The 26,756-nt window shown below is 36.9% G+C and overlaps 1 protein-coding gene across 17 annotated transcripts in view; it reads right to left on the reverse strand.

The window, feature by feature from the left end:
• Positions 1 to 26,756, reverse strand: part of CDK14 (cyclin dependent kinase 14) — a 790,403-nt gene that overhangs the window by 403,671 nt on the left and 359,976 nt on the right. For all 17 annotated transcript variants that reach the window (XR_012432704.1, XR_006696501.2, XR_012432705.1 and 14 more), the window contains one exon: positions 3,733 to 3,812. Coding sequence is in view for 14 of the 17 variants with exons in the window: in XM_045387589.2 (XP_045243524.1) it covers positions 3,733 to 3,812 (80 nt within the window). In the remaining 3 variants the exon portion in view is untranslated. The remainder of the gene's footprint in view (positions 1 to 3,732; positions 3,813 to 26,756) is intronic.

The following is a 26,756-nucleotide window of genomic DNA, read 5'->3' on the forward strand; positions in this document are numbered from 1 at the left end:
AATCCTGCCTGCTGGCCAGTTTCATTTTTCTTCTGCTTCCTTGTTGGCCCAGAATCCCTGTCCCTCTCGTCTCTCATATTCAGGGCCTATTGTGTAATTAATTCAGTAGCGCTTTTAACCTTATCTTCCTCCACAGCTTAACAGAAACCCATTGTTCTACCTCAGTCAATCATTTTCAATCCCATCAAACCCAATACCCTCTTTATATAACAAATATTTTACTATCTTTTTTGTCTTTACTATTATGAAATGGAATTCATATATAACAAGATACACACACATAATTTCAAATATTTATATATAAATATAACTTCAAATATATTAATTTATATCTATATGTAACTAATACAAAAAATAAAAATTAATTTATAATAAAACAAAGTATTTAAATATGTAAGTAGACACAACTATACTGGAAAACATTGAAGAGTGGTGCCCACATCTATGTACAGAATCAGCATAAGCACAACCACTACAAATGCAAACTGTGGGGTACTGCATTATTGAATTAAATAACACAAGCAGTACTACCACTAAGGAGTTTTTCCAAAGTATGAATAAGTTGTAAAGTTTTAAATAAAACAAAATACAATTTTCCCATGTTTTACACTGTAGTTGTATTCCTGGATAGTTTAGTATATATTAAATCTGTGTAGAGCATATTTTGTCTATATGCAAAATAGTTGGGTTTCGGCTTAGAAATATAAACAGATTTTTCACCGGCATGAATGCCCAGTAGGACATTTTAAAAAAGTCTGTGGGACATGAGACAATTGTTTATTATATTAGAGCAGAGATCGACAAACTTTTATTGAAACGGCAAATAGCATATACTTTTAAGTTTGGGGGACCATACAGTTTGTCAAAAGTACTCAACTCTGTCTAAGAAAGCAGCCATAGACAATACATAAATGAGTGGGAGTGCTGCGTTCAAATAAACTTTATTTACCAAAACAGACAGGAGGCCCCAAGCCATAGTTTGCCTCCCTCTGCATTAGAGTTTCTCATGTAAATGCCAAGCTCTCATCCACTAAACACGGGTTGCATTGTTCAATTATTGTGACGACAACAGCCACTTCTATGGAGCAATAATTACCCATCCCTCCCACCCTATCAGTTGAGAACTCCTTAACTATTCCTCCTGTTTGCTGCACTTGGCAAAGGCATTGAGCTTTCTGGTCTCAGCTCCTTTTCTATACCTGTCTGGAACACTTCTCCTCAATCTACTCTTTACTGCTTTTCTATCTTATGCCTAATTCAAGTCCCAGCTAACACTTTACCTCTCATCACTAAAAGAAGAATTTCCTTAAAAATCACAATCTTTTAGAAATAATTTCACAATCTTTTAGATTTCACAATCCTTTATAAATAATTTGGCATTAATATACTACCATATATTATTCTTCAACTTATGATTTATATGTTCTACCTCCCACCTGCAAGGCAGGTTCCTTGTGGGAACAAACTGTTATCTAATAATCTGTCATGTTTATAGATTCTAACTTAATGATTTTCCTTAAGTCACTTACTATTGTAGAGGGATTACCATGCTAGATGTTGAGGGTACAGCAGTGAACAATCAGACAAGGTCTCCGCCCTCACTAAGATTATATACTTTATAGAGTGGAAAGAAAATTTCAGATTCCAATAAGAATTATAATAAAAATAGGGTGTGATGTGGAGAGTAAAGAAGCATAAAATGATGGTCAGCCACTAATTTAGATAAATGGACAAAGAAACCCTCTCTGAAATGGGATGTTTAAATTGACCCCTAAATCTAAAAAGAGCCAGGGAGCAGCATTCCAGCCATGGGGAAGAACATGTGTAAAATTCCTTAGACAGGAAACTCTGTAGCGTGTTTGAAGAAAATACGTCATACAGGACTTGAAACAATTTTAAATAAGGGGATTGACATAATATGATTTTAGTTTTCAAAAAGATTATACGGATAACAGAGTAGAGAAGGGATAGTAATAAGGCAAGAGAAGTAAGGTGTATAATTAAGAAGCTCTTACAGAAGTCCAAGGAAGAACTGATGATATCTTGGACTGGGGGTAGCAGCGGAGAAAGAGAACGTGGACAGATTTCAGGTATCACTTAGAGAGGTAATCAACAGGGCTTGTTCATGGCTAGATTTGGGTAGAGGGAACACTGGATGCTGCTATTACTAATACAGGGAGAACATGGTTTCAGTTATAGTGGGAGGATCATGAGTTCCATTCAGATGTGTTAAGTCTGAGATGACTGTTATACAATGATTGATTTTTAAAGGTTAAACTAGCCTTGTATTCCTGAAATGAATCTCAGTTGGTAGTGATGTATTATCCTTTTTATATACTGCTGTATTCAAGAGAAGATGCCAAATAGGCAGGTGGATATATGAAATGGAGACGAAGACAAGGTCTTAGCTAAAGAGATGCATGTGTAGGATATCAGCTTAGGGCTGCTCTTTAAATTCACAAAATAAATAGTATCACTCAGGACAGGGTGCTTATTAGAAAAAAAAAAAAAGAGGCCCTTTCCTGTCCTGAAACTCCCCCTAACTTAGAGAAAGGGTCAGCCTAAGAGAAAAATCTACCTACTTCGAAAATCTAATGTCACAGAAGAGACTGTTTCAACCATGCAATCTGCTGAAAGGTTGAGTAAAATAAGACAGAGGTATACATTTGACTTGACAAGAAGCAAGTGACTGATGAACTTTATAAGAACAGTTTCTGCTAAAGATCAATGATGGAAACAAAATTAAAACTGAATTAAAAGAAGAATAAGAGGTGAGAGAGTAGAAATAGAAACAATATTTTCAAAAATGATACACGTAAATCATATCAATAATTGTGGGAAACAAACCAAACCAGTGACAGACTACAGTTAGTTCATCAATACATTGATAAATTATTGCAGCAAACCACCAATTTATCTTGTTATGGATGAACAGAATAATAGCTGTGATCCCTTCAATGCAAAAATAAACTGAAGTCCTATGTCAAGATAATCTGCACTTTTAAAAATGTAGTAGAGGTAAACCTACTTATCCTAAAAGTCATTAAACTGAACTGAAAAGTTCCCACTAATAAAAAAAAAAAGATATTTTATTTTATTGGAATATAAAAGCCTTTCTATGCAGGTAACAAAGCAAAGATAGAGCTATTTAATTTCATAAAAATTAAAATCTTATATGTAGCAAATAACTACATTATAAAAGAAATTTTAGAAAATAACAGACTAGAGGAAACTATCACAACATAAATGACCCTAATATATAAAGAATGTCTATATTATCTTCTTTCCAATCAGGAAAACCAATAAAAGTACAGTAAAGGATAGAAACAAAGAAAGAAAAGAAATTCAAATGACTAGTAAGACGGCATGACAAATCCCCATTTTTAAGGACTTTCCTTAAAAATCATCAATACAGAATAATGTTAAACTAATATCTAAGGAACTCTAAAAATAATAGCAGACATACAAATTTCCTCAATTACCTAGATAGCTTCACCATCAATGCACAGCATTTTATTCCACATCTGAGCATACAGCAGATAATCTTGTTTCATTTAACATGATTTGATATGACTGCAAGAGATGCTGATTTTTAAATTTCAGTTTACACATTTTAATGAAAGATACAATCATGTAATTTTAAAACTCAGCATATTTAGAGGTGTATAATACTAAAATAGCTATGGGGACCACAGAAACACAAAAGCAAAATCAACAAGGAAAAGTGCCTACCTTCCCTGATAGCCGTGAAAGGTGTCCCTTCTTCTTCCTGCAGCCTGATCACCTTCAGAGCTACCAACTTCCCATTTACCCTGTGAGAAATGAAAGATAAGTGAATCCATGAATATATGTGCTCATTATAATTGTCTTCCTTATAATTTATAAAACTAAATAAATTCGCTTTTATGCTAAAAATGTCAGTGACTCAACTATACTGCCAAAGCAAGGTTAGTTTCAATAAGGCTGGTAATTCTATATCATCATCATAAATATTCACATTTTAAATATTCATACTTGCACAGGCCAAGATTTAACTGAAGTTTTCTATGATTCACTGTGTTCCTTCCAGAATGAAACTGGTATTTAACCAAATCATCACACTTGATAATTATTCTCAGATTAATTAAAAATCATGCAATCAAAAATAACTCTGTTTCTTTGTTTCTCCAATAGCTCCCTCTTTGTTCCTTCTGCTGAAATGTCTTCATTTTCAGTCTTTAGTTGAGGACATTCAATTCCCAAGGACAGAAACTTGACATTCTTCTCTCTCTCTCAACAACACCCATTCCCATTTTTTCCTTTTTTTTTTTCTTTTTTACTACAACATCCTAAAATTATATTTGGTCTAGTTGTGTTTTATATTACAGTATGTCATCAAAAAAGTTATGAATATTTTACCATTACAAGATTACACAAGACCTATCCAAAGCAGATGGTCCTTCCAGACACATTCTAAATATGTGTTGGCGCCAATTAAAAGTAAGATTGTGCTATGGAGATAACTTTTTATTCAGTCAATTCTGTCATCAATCAAAGATATGACTATCTATATTAGTACCCTCCTTCAGTGTTCTATTTTCTACCTACACTGGGCCTAGAACCATACTTTATTTGGTTTGTTTGTTAATTAAAATAGGAAAAAACAAAAGCACATATATAATCCTCAGTGGATTGGTTCCAGGATCCCCTCTGATACCAAATCTGAGGATGTGCAAGTCTATTACATAAAATGCTGTAGTGTTTGCATAAAACCTGTGTACACCACCCATACACTTTAAATCATCTCCAGATTACTTATAATACCTAATACATTATAAACACTATGTAAATAGTTGTTATACTGTATTTTTTACACATATCATTTTAATTGTTATATTATCTGTCTTTTCTCCCAAACATTTTCAGTCCAAAGTTGGTTGAATCCAGATGCAGAAACCTCGAATATGGAGAGACAACTGTATTAAAAATGTAAAAGGTACAAGATATATAGACTTCCATATATATGTATCACACATATATATACACATATACACACATACACAAACAGTAGTATGCAGAGTACACTCTATATTGTTTATGTCACTTAACAACATATTTGGGTGACATAAATTCAGAGAAAATTGCCTTTTGCTTTTGAAAACCACAGGGTGTTCTTATGTATGAGTATATCATACTATATTTAATCCCAGTCCTCTATTGATAGCTATGTAGCTTGTTCCCAAATTTTGCTACTACAATGATGCAATAAATATTCTTGTATGTGTAATTACATCTATGTAAAAATATGTCTGTAAGATAAATTCCTAAAAGTGCAATTGCAAGGTCAAAGGTACATGCATTTCTAATTTCCAATTTTGATGAATATTGGAGAATCATCCTACATAGAGGATACCAATATAAATATTTGGTATCCTTTCCTATAGCAAATAGAGCTCATCTGCTTCTCCTCCTTCACCTATGCTATATGTTCTCAGTGTCTGATTTTGCCAATCTAATAGGTCAAAAATGGTTTCTTGTTGCAAGTTAAATGGCTACCAAAGATCTCTAGAGGTTAAAGAACTAGCAAAGGAGAACTTATGTGGGCCAGAGAATCCAGTGTCTGAGTTTGGAAGAATTTGAATGTCTCTTTTTTAAACCTACATCTATTTGGTCTGTTTTTGCTCAAAAAAAAAAAAAAAAAAACTGCCATAGACATAAAACCCAAAAGAACAAGGAATTCATCATAGTCGAACCATCCTAGTGGCATTTCTCATTGAGTGGATTACAGACATACATTATTACTGGTTACAGTAATGGGATAGGGAGACCTGATTATAAGGCTCCACATCATACCATCTCCTCAAGGTTAGGAGTTGTTTCTTTTTCCTCCTGCTTTAGCAGAGAGGACAGGCCTGCTGCTTTTCTGTTCTGCAACCTCTTCTCCTGGATATATTTTTCTTGATTTTTCTAATCCTGTTTGTGCTCTAGGTACAGGCAAAAAAAAATTACTATGCACATGGGGTTCAGCTGGAGACTGTACCTGGTACTCTTCACTTCGTCTTTTAGGACTAAGCACTTTGGCGGGGCTTGACGCTGGGATGCAGTTAGTGCTGACCTCTGCATGAATTTTTCTCAGCCCAGTTGAGCTCATCACTGGCTCCCTGAGGAGGCAGTAACTGATTCCAGGAACTGCTTGGAATTTTCCCCTCATTTACAGATATTTTCCCCTCACTCATAAAACACACACACAACCTTTTTCCCACAAAGCTTTCCATTTCTCTTGAGAGCATTAACTTGTATGGATCACATATTGTGAACTGAGTTCTGGAATATAGGGACCACATGCTTCTGTAGGTTGTATACTTAAAGCACATTCTCAGGCATGAAACTATGATTGCCTTGTAACACAATGAAAGGACACCAGCCTTTAATTGAATCAACACTCATTTTTTAAGTGCAACTAAAGATGGATTCCCCCTAAGTAACTTCATTGACTAATTTGTATTATTTTCATGGTGAAAAGGGTCTTTGAAAAGATTTTCTATGATAACTGCATAAAAAAACAAGACCTAGGTTCATGGAATTCATATTCTGAATTCTCCATGAATTGAACCTCCAAGTGTTTGTTTTTAATAAGTTATGATCATATCAGCAGTTCACGACACTGAGATTTTATGTATTACATCATTTGAAACTAAAATTTCCTTAAAATATATACTACATCATAAGTTCCAGAAATGAAGGGGACCTTTTCTGTTTTATCAACTGATATGTGCCCAGTATCTAGGACCTTCAGGGCACAGAGTAGATTCTCAAAATATTTCACTGGATGAATATTGATGCTGTTATAATAGTATACCGACATTTTCCTCAACATACCTGCAAAATAAGTCCAGAATAAATTACTAAAAGTATTATTTCCAAAAAATTTCAAAAATACCAAAATTTTATAAAGTTTTCAACATCTTTCATGTTAGTTTTAAATGTTTATTTTCTTTCTACAAATAAAAGATGTGGTCTCTATATTTACTGCATCTACATATGGAAAAGTTTTTATTTCCTTTAAGTTTTAGAATTTGTAGAATGCTTTGTTAATTGTTTTTGCACCCAGCAGACATGTTTCAAAACACTCACTAACCTTTAATAATCTGAGCCCAGACCACTAATGTTTTCTACTATTGCTTCACTGATTTCTCATTAAGAATCATATTGATTATCAAATTGCTCTTTAACCTAAGAGTCATTGTGACTTTCTCCTTTCTTAATTAGTTTTTATCTACATGTCTCAACACTCAGCAACTACTGAATCTCTGTTTTAAAGCCTAGTAAAAATGTTAAGTCACTGGGTCCACTTTTAGAAAAAGTACCAGTGGAAAAAAATAACATTAAGAAATTTTTTAATAGTCTACCTTTTGTGCACGTGTATTTTAAATCTTTTTTTTTTTTTTTTTTTTTTTTGAGACAGGGTCTCACTCTGTTGCCCAGGCCGAAGTGCAATGGCATGATTATGGCTCACTGCAGCCTCCAGCCTCCATCTCCTCGGCTCAAGAGATTCTCCTACCACAGCCTCCAGAGTAGCTGAGACTACAAAGCCATGCCACCACACCAGGCTAATTAAAATAAAATAAAATAAAAAATTAGAGAAAGGGTCTCATTATGTTGCCCAGGCTAGTTTTGAACTCCTGGGCTCAAGTGATCCTACTGCGTCACTCTCCTAAAGTGCTGGGATTACAGGTTGTGAGTCACCGCGCCCAGTCTTATTTTAAAGTTTAGTATGACCTGAAATATTTGAAAGTGTAAGTTACTAACTCATTTACAAAATGGAAATTTTTAAAGATATCAAAAAAGATATATTACTGTACGAAAAACAAAACAAACATTTTGTCTTCTAATTATTGTGAGGATTTAACCTATTTTATGAAAACTTAAAACATATAATTCAAACATCGATTTAAATAACTTGAAATAATCACAAAATTCAAATTGAATCAATAAATTAGAGCTGTTTACAGAAAAACATTGAAGATCCCTCTTCAACAAGTCTTATTAATTAAATCAAAGGCTAATGAACAGAAGGCAATCAGGGCTTGATTACCAGTGGAGATGTTAATTCAGGTAAATAACATGATGAAAAAAGGGCTCTAAATTGTGCTAATATTACCACAAAATGTTCTACTGCAGTTACTGCCAAATTTGCCTGTAGTTGCTTTAAGCTGTATAGAGAGCCATTTTATTTCAGAGATTCTTTATGCTTATTCTCTTATTTTTCCAGTAACTGTCATTCCCAGCTTGGCCCAAAGGAGCCGTGACTCACTGCTTTATTCTGCCCATCATGCAGCATGAGTTCCAAAGTGCTGTACCAAGAAAAACAGAATTGGGCAGGAGTGGGGAGAGTATCTCCATGCACAGGACATGGGGACACTGGGTAGCCAGGTAGAGCCAGGCTGAAAGGGGATCTAACTTTCAAACTGTTTCTAAGCACAAAGCACAAATCCAAATCCATCAATTTCAGAAACTTTGTCCATACGTCTGTGTGCCCTAAACGTGTAAATATAAAATTTTCTTGTGGGAGTAAAGCAAGGTCTAGAATGTTGGGGGCCGCACCGGGGGTGGTGGAGAATGAAAGAACACACACAAAGACAAAGACACACAGAGAACATGGCGGCCGCACTCAGAGCCTTCGCCTCACTTTATTTATACTCCATAAACCTCACGTCAGCAGAAAGAATGCAATGCAAAACAAACTTTCTTTTCCCACATGTAACCTTCTACTCAGTACCTTGTTTCTATATTCTTTCTTATCTACCCGCCTTCTTGGCGCCTACGGGAGTTCATTAAAAGTTCAGTTGGAGATACTGTCCTTGAGCCCTATCTATTCTCAGCATACTGTTTTCAAAGGCCCCTGCACTTTGGGAGGCTGAGACGGGAGGATCATGAGGTCAGGAGATCGAGACCATCCTGGCTAACCCAGTGAAACCCTGTCTCTACTAAAAAATACAAAAAATTAGCCGGGCGAGGTGGCGGGCGCCTGTAGTCCCAGCTACGCGGGAGACTGAGGCGGGAGAATGGCGTGAACCCGGGAGGCGGAGCTTGCAGTGAGCTGAGATCCGGCCACTGCACTCCAGCCTGGGCGACAGAGCGAGACTCCGTCTCAAAAAAAAAAAAAAAAAAAAACCAAGGCCCCTGCATAGAAGTTTTCAGTAAAGAAAACAGCCTATTTATTTTCTCGCCCATTCATTTGTTCATTTAATGTTTTGCAAAAACAATAAAGGTAAACTCCCACTTAGCTCAAAGTACATTTTCCAGTTTCAAAAGAAACTGGTTATGAAGCTCAAAGAGAACTTTCTTAAGGAAAAAAAATTCTCAAAGGAAAGCCTAAAGGTCTTCTATTCCATTAGTTACTTCAAATTAATAGAATAACTTAGCACAAGAAAACAAAATTACAAATATTATCTGGGTCATCTTTGAAAATAGTGTCCATGTGCTAACACCTAGAAGAAATTATGTCTAGAGGATATGAAGGAAATTAAAGCAGTATACCCAAAATAAATTTAATATACTCTGGGAAATTTAATATATTCTGCTTCTCTCTTCCATTATGATTTTGTATCAAGAGAAACTGCAAAGGAAAATAAGACCAAGTACAGATAGATACAATGCTCTTGTTTCCTTGCCGTATTGGTCAAGAGGCAATAGAAGGAAATGTAGATACTACGGAGGCAGGGACAGTAGAAAGCTGGAGTAGGGCAAGGACAATATTTTCAGAAGAATTTACAGATTTTTGGCAAAATTATTAAAAATATTTTTAAAGTTATACTAATAGTGTTTCATTTAATTCCCTCTTTATATGCTAGTTAAAATGCTCACTATACTGTATTTATTACATACATATTTCAAAAATTAAGCTTAAATATTCATGACATTGTTATTGTCATCTAAATTCAATTCCTATTCAGGTGTGAATAAGAAGTCATCTCAATACTGTTTTAACATTTACTCTTTAGGAATATCCCAAAAGTGCTAACTACTATATTTTATTCTAGAAAAATAAATTAGAATTTCAAGGTAAACTGTCAGTAATTACACCTTGTCATAATCTATATCAAAGTAATACAGAGAGAAGTGGAAGAAGACTAAAACTAGTTTGTCTTAATTTCTTTTTTAAAAAACTTATGGATACATTATAGTTGTACATATTTACAGGGTACGTGTGATATTCTGATATAAGCATACAATGTGTAATGAGCAAATTATGGTAACTTAGGCATCCACCACCTCAATTATTTATCATTTCTTTTTTTTGGGAACTTTCCAAATCCACTCCTCTAGCTATTCTGAAATATGCAATAAATTATTGTTAACTATAGTCATCCTATTGTGCTACCAAACGGTCTTATTCCTTCTATGTAACTATATTTTTATGCCTATTAATCAAGCCCTCTTTATCTTCCATCTCTCCACTACCCTTGCCAACCTCTAGTAACCATCATTCTACTCTACCTCCATGAGAAAAATTTTTTAGTTCCCATATATGAGTGAGAACATGTGCTATTTGTCTTTAGCGCTTGGCTTATTTGCCAACTTAATGTTCTCCAGTTCCACCCATGTTGTAGCAAATGACCATATCTAATTCTTTTTTATGGCTGAATAATATTCTATCACATTTTCCTCATCCGTTCATCCACTGATGGACACTTAGGCTGATTCAATACCTTGACTATTGTGAACAGTGCTGCAATAAACATGGAAGTGCAGGTATCTCTTCAACATACTGATTTCCTTTCTTGGATAGATACACCTGGGAGTGGGATTGCTGGATCATATAGCAGTTCTAGTTTTTTGAGGATCCTCCAAACTGTTGTCTATAGTGGCTAGACTAATTTACATTCCCACCAACAGCATACAAGCATTCCCCTTTCTCCATACTCTCATCACTATTTGTTATAGACTGTCTTTCGGATAAAAGCCATTTTAACTGGAGTGAGGTGATATCTCACTGTGGTTTTGATTTGTATTTCTCATATTTTTAATGATGCTGAGCACTTTTTCATACACCTGTTGGACATGCATATCTCTACTTTTGAGAAATGTCTATTCAAATGTTTTGCCCATTTTTTAATCGATCTTTAGGAGTGTGGGGGGATTTTTTTGGGGTTTTTTGTTGTTGTTGTTGTTGTTTGCTATTTGAGTTCCTTATGTATTCTGTTTATTAATCCCTTGTCTGTTGAACAGTTTGCAAATATTTTCTCCCATTCTATAGGCTGTATCTTCACTTTGTTGATTGTTTGCTTGTGGAAGCTTACTACTAAAAGAAAACATTGGGAAATGCTTCAGGACATTGGTTGGGCAAATAGTTCTTCAGTAAAACCTCAAAAATACAACCAAGCAAAGCAAAAATGGACACATTAATTTCTTTTTGAATAAAATTCAAAGATTAATAAAACAATAGTAGAATGGCTATTTATTAGGATGTGACTAACAATGCAAAAAGATTTAATGCAATGAGGAAAGGGCATATTCAATCAACAATTATTACCTATAAAAAGAATTGATTGCTACTAAGCATGATTCATCATTATCAATGCTTTATACACAAACTCGTAATACTTAGAAACATAATATTAGAGTAGCATATAATGTTCATAGGAAAAAATTAAATTACGTTCATTTCAGCAATTTTGAGCCACCCAAATTTGCACCTTTCTAAAAATGAAATCTGTCAACATTATCACTTTGTAATTAAAAGTAACCTCAGTAATCATCCAGGCTCCCAAAGGGACAAAAAGATGCTCACTGGCTTGATGGTCTATCCTTGTACTCTCACTGCCTGGAACAAAACAGTCCCTAAAAGATTTTGATGGAACCCCAACTCCTCTACAAAAATTCAAATTATTTAGTTCTTCCCTAAGTTGAGACAAAAATGCTTCCTGTGAGTTTTACTCTGATTCAAGATCTGAATCCACAAAGACTAAATAAACTAGGTCCTCTTCTATAAGACAGCCTTTCACTTAATGAAATTTTAATATCCCACCCCTTATTCAATAAATGTTAACTGAGAGACTATGAGTCTGTGTGTGGGATAAAGGATAAACAATACAGGCAAATCCCCCCAATACAGTCTAGTCCCCTATACTATTGACTAGAGCCAATAGTCTAGCCAAGAAAACAGACACAGAACACCTAAGTACAAAAATGACTGAGGCATGTCAAAGAGATTCCGGAGGCTCTCATTTGTAAAATGAAACAATTTGTGCATTAGTAAAATAATACCTGCAATTTAAAGATATAAAGTATGTCTAAATTTATAAGTTTTAAAATGAAACAAAAAAACTTAATTGGTCATTTTGGAGGTCATTATAGAATCATTTCATTACTTAAAACCTTTTAATACAGAATATATCAAGCATTTTCCTTCCCTTTCATACTCTTTCATATATACTATACCTCAGTATAATTAAATATTGTAGTTGATTTTAGGAAGTTTCTCTACAGATATACTGCATGTAACAAATGAGGAAGGAAAGACAGAATTTGAATATCACCATTTTGCTAACCATAATCACTTAGTAGATTATCGACAGTTAGATTCTGACCAAGTCTAAATCTACCTACTTATTTAAAGGGCAAAAGGGAACAAGTTATAAATAACACCATTAGGAAACAACAAGGAAAACCCAGACTTCATAAAGTTCTATAGGAGAAACGAATCTGTTTCTTCAACAAATCAATTTCAAGGGGGAAAAAAGGCAGGGTAGGGGTAACCTATGGACTAAAAGATTGACATATAACTGCAATTCACTGCAATGTATAGACTCAATTTTTCTGGATTCAAACAAAGTGTATTTTAATACTGTATAGTTGATGTTAGGGAACCATTTAATTTTTTACATGTTATCATATAGTACTATCATGTGTTTTAAAACACAATGCTTATCTTTCAAAAAATAAAACTAATATAAAATAATATAAGGTCTGGGGCTTCTTTCAGAATAATTTCAGCGAATGAATATAGATGAAATATGGTCAGTCATGAGTTGCCAATGTTTGAAGATGGGTGATGGCTTAATGGAACTTTATTATGACTATGCTCTCTACTAGTTATTTTCTATAATAAGTTCTTTTTTAAAGAGTACAATATGAATTGGTATAAACGTGATAAGAGAAAATCACAGCACACTATATAAAAGAAATAGGGAGGCTGGGGAAGGAAGATCACTTCTGACCAGGAGTTTGAGACATGCCTGGACAACACAGCAAGACCCTTTCTCTCTACAAAAATTTTAAAAATAGCTGAGCATGGTGGCACATGCCTGTAGTCCCAGCTACTTAGGATGCTGAGGTGGGGGAACCACTAGAGCCCATGAGTTCAAGGTTATAGTGAGCTATGAATGTACCATGCACTTCAGCCTAGGCAACAGAGCATGCCCATGTCTTTTTATTTTTTCTATTTTTTATTTTTTGAGATGGAGTCTCACCCTTTTGCCCAGGCTGGAGTGCAATGGTGCAATCTCGGCTTACTGCAACCTCTGCCTCCTGGGTTCAAGCAATTATCCTGCCTTAGCCTCCTGAGTAGCTGAGATTACAGGTATGCACCACCATGCCCAGCTAATTTTCTGTATCGTTTGTAGAGATGGGGTTTCGCCATGTTGGCCAGGCTGGTCTCGAACAACTGAACTCGTGATCTGCCCGCCTCAGTGCTATATTCATTCGCTGAAATTATTCTGAAAGAAGCCCCAGACCTTATATTATTTTATATTAGTTTTATTTTCTGAAAGATAAGCATTGTGTTTTAAAACACATGATAGTACTATATGATAACATGTAAAAAATTAAATGGTTCCCTAACATCAACTATACAGTATTAAAATACACTTTGTTTGAATCCAGAAAAATTGAGTCTATACATTGCAGTGAAATGCAGTTATATGTCAATCTTTTAGTCCATACAGGCGTGAGCTACTGCACCCGGCTTCCCATCTCTTAAAAAAGAGAAAAGAAAAGAGGGAGAAAATAAGAGGCAAAAGAGAGGGGAGGGAGGAAGGGGGGAAGGGAAGGGAAGGGAAGGGTCTGTTTTTACATTCCACAGGAAAGGATTAAGCTGAAAAAAGGAAGATAAAAGAATAAGCCAAGAACATTCCAGGCAGATGGAACAACCTGCACAAAAGCTCAGAGGGAGAGAATGTGATGTGTTAAACAAAAATGAAGAAGGGAAGGAGGGAGGGAAAGAAAAAACTGGGGAGGAAGGATAGAGCTAGTGAGTTGTGGGTGGAAGAGCTAGAGAGAAGGACAGTAGCCAGATCACAAAGGGCCTTCTGGGCTGCATAAAGGACTGATACAAAAAACATTGAAAGATCTTAAGAAGGGTAACAGCATGATTAACTTCTGTACCTGTAGCTCACTCACTATGGTATGGAGAATTCCTGAAGGAGCACACAGTGGGAAACGGAAGGGCAGTCAGAAAGCTGTTGTGGGGCTCTGGGTGAAACTTGGTGGCTAATATCACCAGGGTACTGGTAAGAGCAATGGAAAAAAAAAGGAAAATGATATTTTGAAAACAGAAGAAACAGGCTGTCAGGAGAAACTGAATTGGATTAGGGAAATTATAAAGGATGACTCCATAACTTCCTGATTTTAGCATCTAAGTGGATGGAGGTATCATTTATTGAAATGATTGAAATTAAAGGAGGAAAGATTTAGACAAAAAGTATCAAGAGTTCTGTCTGAGAAGAAGATCTTAGTCTGGGAACATCCAACTGGAGACATAAAGGAAGCATTGGTATTTATGAATCTGAATCTCAATAGAAAAATCTAGGCCAGACATATAAATTTATGAGTTACTTGGGGGACTGGCAAGAGACAGCCAGTTTTCTGTTAAAGCAGAAGTAAACACTCTGAAAAGAGGTAGAGAATATGTAGGAATTTCCTGATCAGAGAATGATGTTCTGTATCTAGAACACATGGAAAGAGCCTAAAGGATGGAGGAAAGGGACAGTATGGGGCATATATTAAGAAACATGATACTTTCAGATGGTTTAAAACAAAAAGGAAGAAGAATATGAGGATGCAGTCTGAGGGATAGTGGATGATCAGGGAGTTTTATACTTTGGGTAGCGCCTGGGATATGACATAGTGATGTGAGGCAGAGAGGATTCCATCGTGGAAGTCTCTTGGAAGCAGTGGAATAGCGGCTACTGTTTTGGCTGCTGCTCAGCACAGCCGCCCCTGTGTACATTAGGCAAAGCCTGTAGAGGAATGGGCTGAGCTTTTGCAGCTGTGCAGATGACAAGGTACAGGTCCTCAACCTTGGCTGCATATCAGAATCACCTGAGGAAATTTGAAACAACAATGCCTAGCCCCGCCCATGATTTAACTGGTGTGGGGTGGAGTCCTAGCATCTGTATTTATAAAAACACCTGCAGTGATTCTAATATGCAACCAGGACTGAAAATCATTGTGTTAAACCTTCAGGTTCCAACACCAGCTTCTCACTGCTTCTCTTCCTTTGCCTGGTCTCTCCAAAACTGAAGTCTCCTTTTTATTATAAACATTCAAAAGTTTTTCAACTATTTTGAGTATCCTCATAGTTGAAAGCTCAGTGGTGAACAAATGAGTCAAGTCCTTACCACGTAAAAGAAATACTGAAATGGCACCTTACTGGAAAACGTACTACACTCTGAGGTACAGCTGAACAGCCTGTTTTAGATCCACCATCAGCAACAGCACATCATTCAACTGCCTATAATCCTCCTATCTACCAGAACATAACTGGGAACATTTAGCAACATTTTAAAAATAAGCAGATATATAATAGCTTCAGTGTTCTGCAAGTCTACTAGCTTAAAAATCTGATCCAAACAAGGAATTAAGGTTATTTAAGTATGACTTTTTTTTTTTTTACTAACTTCTTGTCACTATTTTGCTTTCTAATTGTTCAGAAACCACCGGAACAATATTTTCATTAGAGAAGGGGGAAGAAGAAGAGCATGAAAGGGGAATGTGACACCATTTCCTTCGGTTCTGGTTAATAGATTTATCTTCTGTAAAGGTCTGGACATCTCAAGACTGCTAACGTCTCTCCAATTTTTCATAGTTCCTCAAAGGTCACTGACAACGATGAAACAATTTCAACTCCAAATTTCTTTAAAATTCTGTGAAACAGTCATCTCAAGTCTTCAATCAGAACTCCATAGAGAACCAAAGTACTATCAAATGTCCTAAGACATTTGTCAATTTAATTCACATCTATATTTGTTCTGTGCTTTCATGCTTGAAACGAACTCTCCTTGGAAACAATGATGTCAGGAGGTGAGTGCTTGCACTTCTTCTGTGACCTTTCTACCCCCACAACCCCTGTGTGTGTGAACTTCAAAGCAGAGTTCACACTCGGTTTCTAATTCTTCCACTCTTCTCATTGAGATGACTTGTGCTTATCTGCTTTGATGTTTGATTATTCAATTTTGAGAGACTTTAATCATCCATTTTAATACATTAACCTTCTGGAGTTTTAGGGCTGTGGGTTGTATACTTCTCAGGACCTTGAAGAGAAATATTTCCTAGATGCAAGGAACTGTTCCAGGTGGAGCAAGAAGTAACATGCATAGAGCCCTTGAGGAGATTACCGGCTAACAGAGAAGACAGGAAAGTACCAAAATGAATGATGAAAGAAGGAAAAATTCTAAAGAAAAGTAAGGCAAAGTTATCAAGGACCAGGAATGGAAGAACCGCAAACACATCAAAAGAAGGCAAAGCACAGGAAAAATCCCCAAGTCATCCACAGAGGTAAAAAGTAGTTGTTTGCATATACTCTTGAAATTACTAGAGAAAGGCCGTGTTTGATGAGATGGGATAGTTTCATAAAAAATAAGTGAATGTAGTTCCTTATGAGGACTTTTTCAGATTGATTTTTCTCACATACTGAGATTTGAAACCTACTATGTTAATTAGTTCTGTAAGTTTATACATAAACATAATACCCACATGTACCATATAATACCCACATACACTGAAAACTATGAAGAAAGGAATTCTGTGAAGGCAAACCAACACCAAATAACAAAAATGAAGAAGAAGGAAGAAAGGGGGAAGGAGAAACCAGGTAGGAGGAGGGTGGAGGAGGAAGAGGAGAAGGAGAGGAGGAAAAGGAGAAGAGGAGGAGGGGGGAGGGGGAGGAGGAAGAGGTATTTTCGTTTTTCTCTGATCCTACTTTCAAGAATACTTGTCTGGAGAAACACATTACTGAGGTCTTTGAAAAGGCTGTATTTTACATTTCTAGAGAAATCAAATTTTCTCCTTCTGAGGTCAAGTTGCCATTTCAAATAGATTTTTATCTGTAGTAGCCTTTTATTTTCCCACAGAAACTGTCTTAGAAAAGCAGAAAAGAAATGGATATACTTCTTGATATTATCACTTGTCCTCAATCTTTGATTACTTATTACACTCTTGCTAATTCTTACATACTACATCTCATACTGTATCTAAAAATCAAAGTCAAATCCATTCATTCATAATTTTGTTTTAAAAGCCAAATACACCATCACAATGAGAGTGAATCATTACATGAGCTAGAATTAAAGAAAAGCAGATAAATCTGATGCTCAACTTTACAGCATTTCAAGCCTCCTGGTCCAAAGATGTGTTTAAAGCGTTCTGTTCCTGTTTCTTAAACAGAGTCATAAATGCCCCCCCTTTCTCTAACAGAGGCATACACGTCCAGGATCATGCAAGAAAAGTCAAGTTTCCACTCTCATGAAAAAAAGCATCTCCAAAGAAGTGAAATGAGATGCACAAAAAAAAAATTACATCACTGATTCACCACTATGAGGCTCTGAGGAGTCCCCAAGTATTCACTGCCAAATAGTATTAACCAGAGATTTTGCATGTCGCATCCAAAAATAGTCATATGAAATTAAGTGAAGCTTAGAACAGCAGGAGAAAACAATTAAAACAGCCCTCAAGAGTCACTAAGGCAGGGGTATTCAGAGTTCAGACTCTTCCCCACCCATTCTAATAGAGACCAAAACACACACACACACCCCTCCAGTTTAAGTTATAAACACAATTTTAAGCTAGTATTTTCTTTTTCTGGTTGCCTGCAAAGGCCCTTGGAGAACAAATAAAGAAAATTTCACAGTAGCCTGGTGAAAGTAATAGAGAGATATTAAGACAAGAGGATTATGAGTGATTTTTATTTTCCCCAATAAAAATGTATTACTTTCATACTTATAGGAAATGTTACTGTTGAATATATTCAAAAGGAAATTAAAAATAATATCAAGAAAAGCCAAATTTATGTACTTTAACGTTTTTATGACAAAAAAAGGATTAGAGAACAATGCTACGTGGCATCACTGATTACCTGAATCTAAAGGACTCTTATTCTAAAAATAAGGGTGTCACTTAAAATGGACTGTCTTACAGGCAAGACCATTATCAAATTAAAAAGTTATTCAATTAAATATAAAGTTGAAAAAGAACTACCTACACATGTTGAAGATCAGGTTTTATATTACTTCATATATAACTGAAGAGCTAAACAGATTTTAAAAAGAAAAAATTCTAAGAGTTATATATAACTGGTATAAGAAAGACCTACGCTGGCCAGGCGTGGTGGCTCACACCTGTAAACCCAGCACTTTGGGAGGCCAAGGCAGGCAGATCACTTGCAGTCAGAAGCTCGTGACCAGCCTGGCTAAGATGGTGAAACCCCATCTCTACTAAAAATACAAAAATTAGCCAGGCTTGGTGGCAAGTGTCTGTAATTTCAGCTGTTCTGAAGTCTGCAGCAGGAGAATCATTTGAACACAGGAGGCAGAAGTTCCATTGAGCTGGCATCATACCACTTCACTCCAACCTGGGCAACAGAGTGAGACTCCATCTCAAAAAAAGAAAAGAGAGGAGAGGAGAGGAGGAAAAACAAAAAGAAAATAAAAGACCTATGCCAGTGTTACTTCTAAAACCTAGCAAGCAAGCCGAAGTATAAATTAGCCTGATTTGGAATGAACTGGTTTTATACACAGTCAACAAATTTAATATCAAGATAATAGTCTTTAATTCAAAAATAGAGCCAGGCGAGGTGGCTCACACCCTTAATTTCAGCTAGTTGGGAAGCTGAGGCAGGAGGATTGCTTGAGCCCAAGAGTTCAAGGCTGTAGTGAGCTATAATTTTGCCACCGCACTCTAGAATAGGTGACAGAGTGAAACCCTGTCTCTAAAAATAAAGTAAAAGCAAAACTAGCACTGATGTTCAAGTATCCACTACGTGGCAGGCCCTGGGCCAAGGACTTCATTTACATTGTCTCATTTAATCACTCTAATACCTCTGTGTGATGGATACTATCATTATCTTCACTTTATAAAGAAACTGAGACACAGGATAGCTAAATAATTTGTTGTAAGTCATACAACTAGAAGAGGCAGGTTCACAATTGGGATCTAGGTGGTCAGACTTTCTAAGTTATCTGTGGGGTTGCAATAATTAAAGCATGAACCACAGAAGAAACATGTGTAGTCCACACTCTTATATTACTCCTTCATTCATTAAAGGCACTCTGCTTATAACAGTGTTTTGTTTTTGTTTTTGTTTTTCAAGACACTCATGATGAAATTATTTAATCTGAAAGTAGTGTCATTATTCTTGGTGGTTTTCAACTAATCATTCTTTACAAACGTCAAAATAAACCAATATAATTTAGAAAGACATTAATAAGTCCTATCTTAATTATAACACTGATTGATACATATTTATGGAAGAATACTTGGTCAGTACAGAAAAATTTTTCACCAACAGTAATCTCACTATTCAGAGTTAAATTCTTCAACGTGTATGTATATTTTCCAGGATTTTTTCAGATGTAGATTTTTTTTCCCCCAAAAACAACATTCTACAGAACTTTTATAGTTGGTCATCTATTTTGCTGTGGTTTAATAATATATCCTTTTAGTGGATGGGCTTAAGTAGACACCCAGTGTATTAGTCTGTTCTTGCACTGCTATAAAGACATCTGAAACTGGGTCGTTTATAAGAAAAGAGGTTTAATTGACTCACAGTTCCACAAGCTGTTCAGGAAACATGGTTGAGAAGGCCTCAAGAAACTTACAATCATGGTAGAAGGGCGAAAGGGAAGCAAGCACTTTCCTCACTTGGTGGAGCAAGAAGAAGAGAGAGCGAAGGGGGAAGTGCTACACACTTTCAAAATAACCAGATCTCCTGAGAACTCACTCACTATCATGAGAACAGCAACAGGGAAATCCGCCCACATGATCCAATCACCTCCCACAAGGTCCCTCCCCAAACACTGGGAATTACAATTCAACATTAAATTTGGGTGGGAACACACAGCCAAACCACATCACCCAGGAAGCCTCAAGTTCCAATAAGGTCACACTTTCCTCATAAGGAAAATGACTCCAACACTTTTCTTTCATAATGTTTCATGACTCTTGCATTTTGATTTATTGGTGAAAGCAATCTTGCTAGCTAGGCAACAGAAGACTGAGTAAGAAAGTGGTGTAGAGGCCTCGCAGGCACATGGAGGCAGAACCTATGGGGCACAATACCTCCGAGATGGCCTGGCTGGAATTCAGTCCAGTGGGAGTGCTCTATTTATAGTGACAGAAGACAACCAATCAAATCATCAAGACAACCAATCAAATCATCTCCAGGAGAATTCTGCTAGCAGATGTTACTCTATGAACCCAGGTACAGAGGCTATACCCAAATGTTCAGTTGAAGACCTTCCTATGTCCTGACAACAAATCTCTATCCCAAAAGTCCATTTGTTCATCTTGTCTCATCAACCTTAGCCTGATTGGAATGTTCCAAAACACGTTCCAATCATCACACAGGTAACTTATTAATTGAGCATCTATTTACAGTACTGTTGATAGCGACAGGAGGCAGACAAATTCCTAGGCAGACAGGAACGGGTTCCCAGTAAAACTCGACCTTCAAGCAAAGGACATTTTGAAGTCTGAACACCAAACTATCAGTTCCAGATAGAGTCCACTGACCAGAGTGAGAACTTCCATTCTCATTCAGTACACTCAGCCCCTGATCGGTCCCAGGCCAAGCCTTCATTTCAGCCCCTGACTGGTCCCAGGCCAAGCCTTCACTTCAGCCCCCGATTGGTTCTTTACACTATCATACCTCTTTCTGAATGTTGCTTTTCCCAAGTCTATCCATAAACCAACTGACACACATTTGACCATTCTAAGCCCATAAAAACCCAGGACTCAGGCTTGCAGCCAGCAACCCACATTTGGGTCCCCTCTCGCTGCTGAGAGCTTTCCTTCTGTTACTCAATAAAATTCAACTCTGACTTACTCATTCTCCAGTGTCTGTGTACCTCATTCCTCTTGGTCATGAGACAAGAACTCAGAACTCACCAAACTGTGAGAGTAAGAGCTGTAATACTCCCTCCTGCTCGCCAAACTCTGGGAGTGAAGAAGCTGCAACATTTCAACAGGTACTGAAGAGTAAGTTGATATATATGAGGAACTAAAAGAGATACCAAGCAAGGCAGTAACTGAATCATGCAAGAAGTGTTAAAGAAAAAATTATTCTGATCCTTGTTTCAATAGTAAAAGAGACTATTGTGATAGGTGTCAAGACAATTGCATGGGAAAATAAAGATTAGGGTCAACTCAGGATACAAAGAACAAGTGAGGACTTATAGCCAGAAGCAGACTGGGGAATTGGTGTATGGAAAATTACTAACAGGAGACATCAGGCTAGAAGGAATTCTTGCTAAGCTGACATAACATGATTCTTAGTGAAGGCAGGCAGGGTGATCAGACAGACATCAGGGTGAGGGGATTCTCTCTAGACTGACTAAGCAAGACTCTCGCTAAAACTGGTCTGTGAAGCCCTGTCAAGGATGCGGGCCAAGGGTGACACCTAGCTGAGAAGAGGGCCTGGAGGAACCTGACAAAGTTCGGTCAGAGAGAGAGTCTTGTCAGAAGTCAGAAAAGTTTCCTGGTATAGATGGAGCTTGAGTTAAACCTTGCAGATGGGATTGGTAGTAGGCATGTAAAAAGGAGACACAAGCCACTTAAGCCTGAAGGGGTCTATCATGAACAAAGATGCAGAAATGGGACAGCAAAGCATATTTAAAGCCTGGAGAGCAGAAACAAAGGAAGCGGTAGGGATATGGAGAAAGACAGCAGACTCCAGAGGGATGTGGATGCTGGGTCTACTGCAAGATTAATCCAGTTAAGTAACATGATAGTTGATCTTGCTGGACGTTAATCAACTTTGTATTACTACATTTTTTTAAAGTAGAGCTTTGAATGAAGATAAATAAGAACCAGTGAAGTAAAAGCTAACATAATCAACAACGTTCACCTTAAGAAGTTAAAAATATATTTTAATCCTACCCAATAAAAGTCAATTAACTGAGTTTGTAAGTCCACTATATAAACCTCAAAACAGACTATAACGTTAATGTACTTATAAGATAAATATATGAAAAAGTTAATAAATTTCCAAGACCAAGACTTCACTACTGTAGTTATACATACATACTATAAAATCTGGTAGCAAATCTTCATTGTAATTATTTGAAAACCTGAATACACAATTTCTTAAAAACATCTAAGCTACTTTCAGGGCTTTACAAGCAATTACATGTGTGTTCATCACCACCAAACAGGACATTAGCATCCCTTTTCTACAGAGCAATCTGCTTTGCTGGGTTTAGTGCTACAAAGTAAGGCAAACTGGCAAGGTCTTAAACAAGAAGCGATTCAGTAATGTTAAACCTCAGCTACCAAATCTAGCATCTAGTAAAAAAATCTAATTTCCTTTTACATGAGAAAAAAGAATTTGGCCACTTTGAGGAGAATTCATGTTTATATGGCTTTTCCTTGCATAGATGCCTTTCACACAAGTTGGCTTCAATAAACACTTCAGGAGTGAATGAAGTCCAACTATCACAAATAAGGAATAAAACAGCAAACAACTACATCAGCTTTCTCTGTTCATAGGACCATTTATAAAATAAGTAAGCGATCACCTAAGTCGGCCAGGGGCAGTGGCTCATGCCTGTAATCCCAGCACTTCGGGAGGCCGAGGCAGATGAATCACCTGAGATCAGGAGTCCAAGACCAGCCTGGCCAACACAGCAAAACCTTTTCTACTAAAAGTACAAAAATTAGCTAGGTATGGCGGCACATGCCTGTAATTCCAGCTACTTGGAAGGCTGAGACAGGAGAATCGCTTAAACCCAGGAGGCGGAGGTTGCAGTGAGCCGAGATCGTGCCACTGTATTCCAGCCTAGGTGACAGAGTGAGGGCTCAGTCAAACAAAAAAAAAAAAAAAAAGAAAGAAAGAGGAGAGGGGAGGGGAGGGAAGGGGGAGGGGGAGGGGGAGGAGTGGAAGTAATCACAGAAGTCAGCTTTCCTAAATGTTTCTCCTTTGTGTGTATGTCAGTCCTCACAGTCACTAATAGAAGGCATTCTAATATGTTTTTCACTTAAGTTGAAAATGAGTGTTAGAAGAATACAGTACCTAGTTTCAGGGGCAACATATATTCAAAAGCAGGTAGATATGTGCTCAGTTTTCACCCAAAATGAGCAATGAATACAACTGGCATGACTCTTCTCCAACTGAAACAGATGGGAAATCAGTAGTCATCCTTCCATAACAGCACCTTAGATACAAATGCTAGCCCAGAAAATAAACAGGACTTTGGCTTGTGTAATACATTAGCTTATAAAAAGAAGTTTTTTTAAGAGTAGCATATCTGTAAATTAGGTAAATTGAATATAAATATCTAAATTTTTGTATGTAAAATACCTGCAAACAAAGGTTTTAATCACTGATTAGTAACTGTCTACCATTTGTCTCTTAAGATTAATTTCAACTCTTTTGTTCAAAAAAGCCTGGAATGTAGCTATATAAAAATTACTATCAAAAATTGACACTATAAAAGTAATGTCCTGTGTCCATGGTAGATAAGCAACTTAGTCTACTTATAATACATAGGATCATCTTTCCTTTTATCTTTGTTTTCAAATACACAAATTTTTAAAGGAAACATATCATTTATTGTCTTCGTTTTACCATGATTTTAAAAATCCAGACCACTGATTAGTCAGCTGAAGTCACGGATTTTGAATCTAAGAAAGTGAGGGAACACAACTGCTTAAGTGTCAAATAATGCATCCAATCGGTATGCTATAAAAATCACCAATTTTGAGTGACTAAAAAGAAAATACAAATTGGCCAGGTGCGGTGGCTCACGCCTGTAATCCCAGCACTTTGGGAGGCCAAGGTGGGTGGATCATAAGGTGAGGAGATCGAGATCATCCTGGCTAACACGGTAACACGGTGAAACCCCGTCTCTACTAAAAACACAAAAAATTAGCCGGGCGTGGTGGCAGGCGCCTGTAGTCCCAGTTATTCAGGAGGCTGAGGCAGGAGAATGGTGTGAACCCAGGAGGCAGAGCTTGTAGTGAGCTGAGAATGCACCATTGCGCTCCAGCCTGGACGACAGAGTGAGAATCTGTCTCTCAAAAAAAAAAAAAAAAAAGAAAAAGAAAATATAAATTATACCAGATATTCAAAAAAAGAGGACAATTCACTAATTTCAGGTAATGGAATGGCTCCAACTCTGAAGTACAGTAAGAAAGTGGCAGATGAGAAACTGAGACGCCCAACTTTTCAGTGCAGCTATTAACAATGAGGTATGTAAACACAGGCCCATCATTCATCCTGCCAACTCTGCTTTCTCCAACTTTCAAAAATAATCTCTGCTACCTCTCTGAACTTTCTTTGTAATATACACACACCCACATTCACACACATGCGCACAAATGCATATAAATCCAGGAAAAGTTTTTCAAAAGTAGAAAGGGAAACATAACTACACAGGCTGATCATTAAGTGTCTCCTGACATTATCTCTAAATAGAGATCTGGCTGTGCCAGCTACAATAATTAAATCTACAACTATAAACATCCTCTACAAAACCACGTCTATTGGATGAAATAACCTTAAATACAGTGGTTCTCTCCAGGTCTTATTAATTAAACGAGCCCTTTTTTAACAGAGGGTCAATGGTAAGTTAGTCTAGGTCACATCAATCATCACAAAAGTGATTAACAATTTAAGAAAGTTGTATCTGACAGTTTATATGAATAAATACATGTAAACAATATAAATACACCGACGTAGATACACATGTACAAGGAAGTGACTTAAAAAATAAGAACAAAGATAATGAAAAATTGGCAAGAGTTTCAAAGGACACAACAGGTACAGAGAATCAATGTCTCCTCTTAACTCAATTTTGAAAACTCAACTACATTCACAGCAAGAACTGGGGTATACTTCGGGTAGAGGCTCAAGAGGGCTGAGATTCTGATTTACTCCAAAACCTATTAGAAAAATTTTTATTTTTTCAGGTATAGTTCTTACTATAATATTAGTTCCTATGTTATTTGTGAGAATGATAAAAGGGTTGAAAGGTGCTGGCGAGTCAGAAGTTATATTTGTCATATGCTTATATGGCAATGAATAAAAAGGTAGTAAGAGAAATGGATCCCATCAAATCTTGGGCTGAAGTCCACATGAGAAGGCAGCAAAGGAATAGAAAATCTTGTCCAAAATAAACCTATCTGACAGGGAAGGTGAGCAGTGAGCGCTCTATTTCATGCAGGCACCTGCTATATCAAAACTCACAAATCACTTGGGTGAAAAAAGGGGGGAAATAGCTATGATGTCACTGTGGAATTGCCTAGAACAGTGGAGAATACTAATAATAAATGACTAGAGAGAAAAAACAGCATTGATACAGAGGGAAAATAAGAGAATTATCTAAGAAACTGGCTACACACCCTAGAGTTAATTATTAAAAAGGAAGGTATAAGGTACATGGACGTGCTTTGGTCAAGAAAAAGGCTGAGGCAGACATCCAGACCTTCATGACTCAGCGAGTTTAGGACATAGGCACATACTCCACTTGTTAAATAACCTGTTTGTGTAAGTTCATACTTGGCTCTAAGCCATTACTATCTGTTAAAGGTATAATTGCCCGGCTGATGCTGTGCATTGGGCGCTCAGTTCAGCACGGGTCAGCATGGCACAGCATGGCTTGGCTCTTGCACCTAGAGAAAAAGAGGTACCAGAGTTGTCCATCTTGCAGACGAATAGAGGGGAGCCAGGGTACTGCATGGCTCGACATGGCTCACATTCATGCCCAGAGGGAAGGAGTCAAGCTGCTGACGCTGAAGACAAGAGAGAGCTGGCCGTGCGGCGGTGTGTGGGAGCAGCCAGAGCACCAGAGCTGGCTGCTGAGAGGAGCTGTGGAGCTGGAGCAGCCAGCCAAGATAAAGGCAGACAGTGTGAAAAAGCTGTCGATGAGAGAGATGCTGAATAAAACCACATTCACCTGCCTATGCCCCCGCCGAGTGTTCTTTCAGCTATCTGCCCATCTACCCACTCCCCTCGGACCTTGGCTGGGGCTCAAACCTGACCCTGGACCTTACAATTGGCATAGTCATGGCATGACAGAAGGGTAGGATAACAACAGATTTCAAGAAAGCAGATTTTGAAATTTTAGAAAAAATGATAAAAGTTAAGAACTCAGCTCTGAAGTTGGACTAACTGGATCTGAATTCTGGCCCTGGCACTTAGCTGTGTGATTACAGGCAAATTACTCAAACTTTCTGGGTCTCAGTTTCTTCACCTGTAAAATAAGGGAAATTGTATTATCTCAAATCTCTTCTAGGACTGTTATAAGAAATGAAAAAGAAGTAGCTGATATTCATTGAACATT

This window comes from Macaca fascicularis, chromosome 3, assembly GCF_037993035.2.
Source record: "Macaca fascicularis isolate 582-1 chromosome 3, T2T-MFA8v1.1".
NCBI classification, from domain to species: Eukaryota; Metazoa; Chordata; class Mammalia; order Primates; family Cercopithecidae; genus Macaca; species Macaca fascicularis.